This window comes from Notothenia rossii (genome assembly GCF_949606895.1).
Source record: "Notothenia rossii genome assembly, chromosome: 3".
Classification (NCBI taxonomy): domain Eukaryota; kingdom Metazoa; phylum Chordata; class Actinopteri; order Perciformes; family Nototheniidae; genus Notothenia; species Notothenia rossii.
This window is the reverse complement of record NC_136901.1, coordinates 12,889,605-12,895,163: the sequence shown is the minus strand read 5'-3', so window position 1 is coordinate 12,895,163 and position 5,559 is coordinate 12,889,605. Positions and strand designations below refer to the sequence as shown.

Sequence of the window (5,559 nt, the reverse complement as noted above, 5' to 3'; positions counted from 1 at the left end):
GGAAGGAGCCGTCCAAAAATGGTTCTTCCTAGGAAGTCGTAAATGTCTTTCCTGTAATTGGAATCAAGACGCCTGACCAAACCATGAATAAAGACCAATAGTCTGACATCAAGAAGTGTTTTGGAAATGTTGCCTCTCAAAGATCATGGGAATAAGCCAATATGTTCTGGAATAAGTACTGTAACATTTGTGGGTATTGGCAATGTCACAATGATTAAATATTGCTGTCAACAAGATACAAGTTTGTATTTTTAGGGGAAATGGGAATTAAAGGAACACATCACCACTCCTTCGACAACGGAAGTATCTTTCAAATCACATGCAAACCTGAACAAATTGTATTTGGTCCAGTCTCACACATTTGATGATCAACAAACTAGGATATAAAGTGTGCAGTCAGTTCTGTCATTCAGTCTCCAGACACTTCGCCAGGATGAACACAATTTTCGTCATCGGCCAGATCATTGGCATCGCCTCCATCTCCGTCGCCCTCCTCTTCGCCCTCGCCAAGCTGGTTTCCCGCCACCGCCGCAGCCATGTTCAGGACGGTTACGGCTTCGCAGTGCTGATAACGGGCTGCGACAGTGGCTTCGGGCACCAGCTGGCTCGCGTTTTGGACGACAAAGGGTTTGTGGTGTTTGCAGGGTGCCTGGCTCCAGAAGGACCGGGCGCCCAGAGTCTGGCTGAAAAAAGCTCCAGTAATCTCAAAGTCCTCAAACTGGACGTCACCAGCAATGAAGAGGTGCAGCAAGCGAAGAAGACAGTCCTGCAGAACCTGCCAGACAAAGGTGAGGTTATTAAACTCAAAACATATTACACTGTTTGAAGCTGGATGTGTATGGGAGCAAACTCAGCAAAAAAAGATAGAAAATGACAAAATATTGTATAATTTTGTCTTCAATTGGCCTTGTTTTATATTTAATTCAAGCTTCAAGGTTCTTTATTTTGTCATACGAACATACAATAGCTACAGTGTAGTTATGCCGGTGAAATTCTTAGGTCACAGGGAAATGATGGATTATCAAATAATTCATTTTTTACTTCCTTATTGTCTTTTTTATGACCCTTCTCCAGATGTGATGTGTATGGAAGCTCAATTCTGCTCAACAGAAATAGGGGAGGGGCCTACTTTCTTAAACAAAAAAATATGACATAAAACTAGGACTTCCTTTTTTACGATTAACAACATTTGTTGTCATTCATAAACAATTTTTTTGTTTTTTTCCCTAGTATATATTAATTCAATGAGTTATGAGTAACTCTTTGAGAGTCTTATTTCTGATTCAGGGCTTTTAGTGTTATTTTGATATAGTATTTTCTCTTGAGTCCTTCCTTTCATGGCAGTGATGCGACCATGCAAATGATATGTCCACAACCACGAGGATCATGTCCCTTCAGGACACGTTTTGAACAACTTGATCAAAACGTGTCCTGAAGGGACATTATCTTTTGAATCATCATCGTGGTTGCACGTCAATTGGTTTTAAATAAATGCTCAATAAAACATATGCACAATACACACATTTAAGTCCTCAAATCGTCTCTTTCTGAACCATAACGTTGATTCTCCCTCAGGCCTGTGGGCGGTCGTGAACAACGCTGGAATCACGGACTGGGCAGAGATTGAATGGAGCTCCATCGAAGATTTCCAACGAATGATCGACGTCAATCTGTTCGGCTCAATCCGGGTTTCTTCTGCGTTCCTACCTTTGGTTCGTGCTGCTAAAGGTAAGCTTTAAAAAAATGACCTACATATCAACTTAACCTCACATTCTTATATCTATTACCCTGAACAGTTTGCACGTATACTATTGTGAAGTAAACGTTTTCTGTTTCAGGTCGGATGGTCTTCATGTCCAGCATCTTTGCTTTCTTTAACTGCCTGAACATGGGGGCTTACAGCGTGTCCAAGAGAGGCCTGGAGGCGTTTGCAGACTGTCTGCGGGTAGAAATGGCCAGTTTTGGAGTGAAGGTAATGTTATGTTTCTGTAAAATGATAGGGAAGTCTAGGATAGGAGGACACATTTTTGGATTACATATAGGCCACTGAATAATTTTTTCCCCAACTTTAAAATACTTATTTTTACTACTTAAATATGACCCTCACCTAAAAGCAGATATCTTGATGTTACATATTCTTAATTTGTTCAGGTCAGCATCATCCAGCCGGGTAACTTCGGCCAGGCCACCAACATCCTGAAGATGAAAACCGGTTTGGATATTTGGGAGAAATTAGACGGGGAGTGTAAGCAGATCTTCAACCTGCAGTACATGGAGCTGGCCAACGAGTACTTCATGTCCACCTGCAAGGGGGGATTTAAAGACGCCAACATGGTGATCGACGCCATGCTGCACGCCGTCACGTCCTCACGGCCAAAGTACAGATACCTGCTGGTCTCCACGGTGGACATGCTCTTCTTCCAGCTCTTCCCCTTCCTCCCCACCTTCCTCACCGACGCCGTGTTCTCGCTCAGCCCCATGTACGGCAAGAGAAAAGCATTGCTCTACGCTAAATAAGAAGAATCTCTCTTCATTTTGTACATTCTTTTATGTTTTCTGTGATCTTGTGTTCATTCACAGCTGAGCCTTTTCTGTGTATCCATCAGCTGGTTGTATTTTCTCACCCCCCTAGTGGAATATAGTATATAATCGCCATCTTTTGTGTGACTTTTGTGTGTCATTGAAAACAAAAACAGTGTCTGTGTTTCAGCTCAGTTGATCTTTAAGAAGTCAGAGGGGCTGTGACGAGGTTCAATTGTCCGTTCAAAAAACACTGGCCTTGTCGGTTGGCTTGAGCTTAAAAAATACTTTATTAACAGCAGCAAAAATAAGGAAACGGTACAAGTTAGACAACAAAATAAAACTCCACAAACAGACCATCCACCACTCATCAGAGTAAACATGCTCTGGGTTGCCTTCTCTGCAACCCACCTCCAAACATGTCCCAGCTGTTGCCTTATTGCAACATTCGTCAGAGTGACACAGTCCTAACTAATCATCCACAAGGAACCAACACCGTCCCTTTTGATCCCATGGCCCCTCCCACAGGCTCACCATCCACAGGTGACACAATCAACTCAAACCACATTTCTACATAAAAAAATCCGACTCAACCATAAACAGGTTAACCACCCCTCATAATAACTCATAATCATTTTACAAATTAACAAACGCACACTAAATAATAAATGTCATCGTTCCTTTTGACGGAAGAGAACAGGAAATGTTTTGGTGTGTGTGTGTGTCGGCTGTCAGTGAGTCACTCTGTGACCAGCTCCGTCACAGGGGCCAAAAACGTCATTTAAGTTCAAGATAAACCATTTAGAGCCAGAGTTTGTGACTTTCAGGTCTACTACCAGTATACATAATAAGCCATCGGGATGGTTATTTATACAAAGACACTTGTAAAGACTTTGCATGTATTTATATATTTCCAGTAAACTGAAGACTGTTGTATATAACGCTGTATAGGAAGAGATTACAATGTTAGAAAAGAGAAAGAAGTTGATAACCAAGGACTGAGTCTAATGTGTTGACGTCACACAATGCTTTCCTTTCATTTCTGGGTAAATCAAAACGAGCAGCCTCACCCTGTGCTGTGAAATCAGGATTTATTTATTTTCAGAGAAACTGACTCATCTCAGTGACGGAAGTGGAACCATCAGAGCAGAAGAGAAATTACTCTCAGTGGGACGGTAAAAATGAAGATGATTGGGGAAGTGTGTGGTTAGTGAAAATGTAATAATTGTTCTGGTCAGTATAACTTTCTAGAAACTCCCCGATTAAATCTTCTGCAAATGAAAACAAAACTAATTTGAAGAAGAAATTGCTTTCATTACCGAGTAAATGTTATAACTTTCATCCTCTGGTGCTGTCACACGTTACACAATCCTGTTGCTTTCATTAACATTTATTTCTAATAAACCCTTTTTTTTATGAACAAACAACAGTTATGGCTCGTATATTCTTTTCTAATTCTTTTTTTATTACTATTACTATTTGTATTCATCTGAATGCTTTCGAGGATTGTATATTTAAATATATATAAGAATATATTTCAGCATCTCAAGCCTTTATGTCCTCATTGAAAGACACTAAACACAAAAATATGACCCAAATGTGTGTTAATTTTTAAATCACACCTTTTTATCTAACATTGTGTTTGTTTGGTCATCTTAAATTCACTGCTAACCATTTAGTTCTGTCATATTTTGAATAGTTCCTATTTTATTTAACAATAACGGTTTCTAATAAACTGTAAAAAGTAATGTACGCCTTTGAGGCAATTCATTAATTTGAATGGAGGTTACTTTTATGAAAAGTGATAAGAATAATAATAATTCTTGGATGACAGCGACATTCATTCAGTGTAATTGTCAGGGTCTTAATAGTTTTAACTCTCTAATTAGATAATGTGTTCTTATTCACTCTGAAGCTTAATACATTTCATAATTTAGATTTTTGGCATAGAAATTAGTCAGTTACTTTCATATATTTTCAGTTTTCTACACGTCTTTTATCAGTTTTTAAATCTTTTCTTCAGTGAATAAAATATATATTTAGCTGAAATAAAAAAAAAACAGTGTTAAAAAATGACACAGAGGATGTTTTTAATCTACTCAACAAAATAAACAAAGAAGAATCCTAAAAAAGATAGCAGCTCTAAGTTAGGCCCCGTCCACACGGAAACGAAACGGGTGTTATCCGCTATAGTTCTTTATCGTATGGAAACGGAGCCCTCAAACGATAACGCATCCCAAAGTGGGAAGGTCTGGTAACGTAACGCTTGCGGCACCGTGTGTACGCCCTAAACGATCATAGCCCCGCCTCCCCCCACCTCTCCTGCTCACCCCAGCGTCACCCGCGTCATTGCTGATGCGTTTCGCCAACAATAACAACAATGGCGGATCACAGGGTTGCGTTCGTGCTCCAGACGCTACTGACCATGCTACAGATGTTAGTGCTAAATCTACAGCTCCTCTACCACAACCATCAGCACCAAGTGGACATGGAGAACTACATGAACTACATGTTGCTAAATCCACCGCGGAGAATAAACAGAATGGCAACCATGGCAACCATGCTTGGGGGTCTTCTTCGCTGCTTTTGGTGTATTTTGTGTCGAAAGTACAGCGTCACTTACAGGCCCGGCAATGTACTACAGGGTTATGGCTAGAAAGGATCCGTATGGTGTAAAACTCTCGCGAGAGTTTGGCTGAATGTCACGTGGCTGAATGTTTACGTTTGGCCTTTCAGTTACGACCGTTAACATCAGTGGGCCACAGCAAATGATGATGAGAAGCTAAACTATCTATTAATTATGTCAATTACAGGGAGTGTGATTGTTGAAATAGGGTGTTAGCGGTCTTGCTGGTGTTCAAAGAAGAATGACAACACTGTAGATCACCAACATATGGTTTATTTTGTATTCACAGGCAAGTCAACGTTGTCGCAGTAAAAGTCCCAAGATAGTTCCTGGTGCAATAAAATGTTCCCTTGCAGTGTTTTACTATTATGTCTGATTTTTCTCTATTAATATTGCTGCTGCATTAATGTGTA

The 5,559-nt window shown here is 40.2% G+C and overlaps 1 protein-coding gene across 1 annotated transcript; it reads left to right on the top strand.

Moving 5' to 3' along the window:
• The first annotated feature begins 346 nt into the window (after window positions 1–346).
• LOC307030894 (retinol dehydrogenase 7-like) lies at window positions 347–4,008 on the top strand. Its single transcript, XM_079667526.1, has 4 exons — window positions 347–788; window positions 1,576–1,728; window positions 1,839–1,972; window positions 2,152–4,008. Exons 1-4 carry the CDS (start codon window positions 365–367, stop codon window positions 2,515–2,517), a joined length of 1,077 nt encoding a protein of 358 aa, XP_079523652.1. The 5' UTR covers window positions 347–364; the 3' UTR covers window positions 2,518–4,008.
• The last annotated feature ends 1,551 nt before the right edge of the window (window positions 4,009–5,559 follow it).

Excerpts from the sequence above, each read along its gene's own strand:
- LOC307030894 (XM_079667526.1), top strand. The coding sequence starts at position 365 with ATGATCAACAAACTAGGATATAAAGTGTGCAGTCAGTTCTGTCATTCA. Across the intron at positions 789-1,575 it reads GCAGAACCTGCCAGACAAAG|GCCTGTGGGCGGTCGTGAAC; the intron begins GTGAGGTTATTA and ends ATTCTCCCTCAG. Across the intron at positions 1,973-2,151 it reads TGGCCAGTTTTGGAGTGAAG|GTCAGCATCATCCAGCCGGG; the intron begins GTAATGTTATGT and ends TAATTTGTTCAG.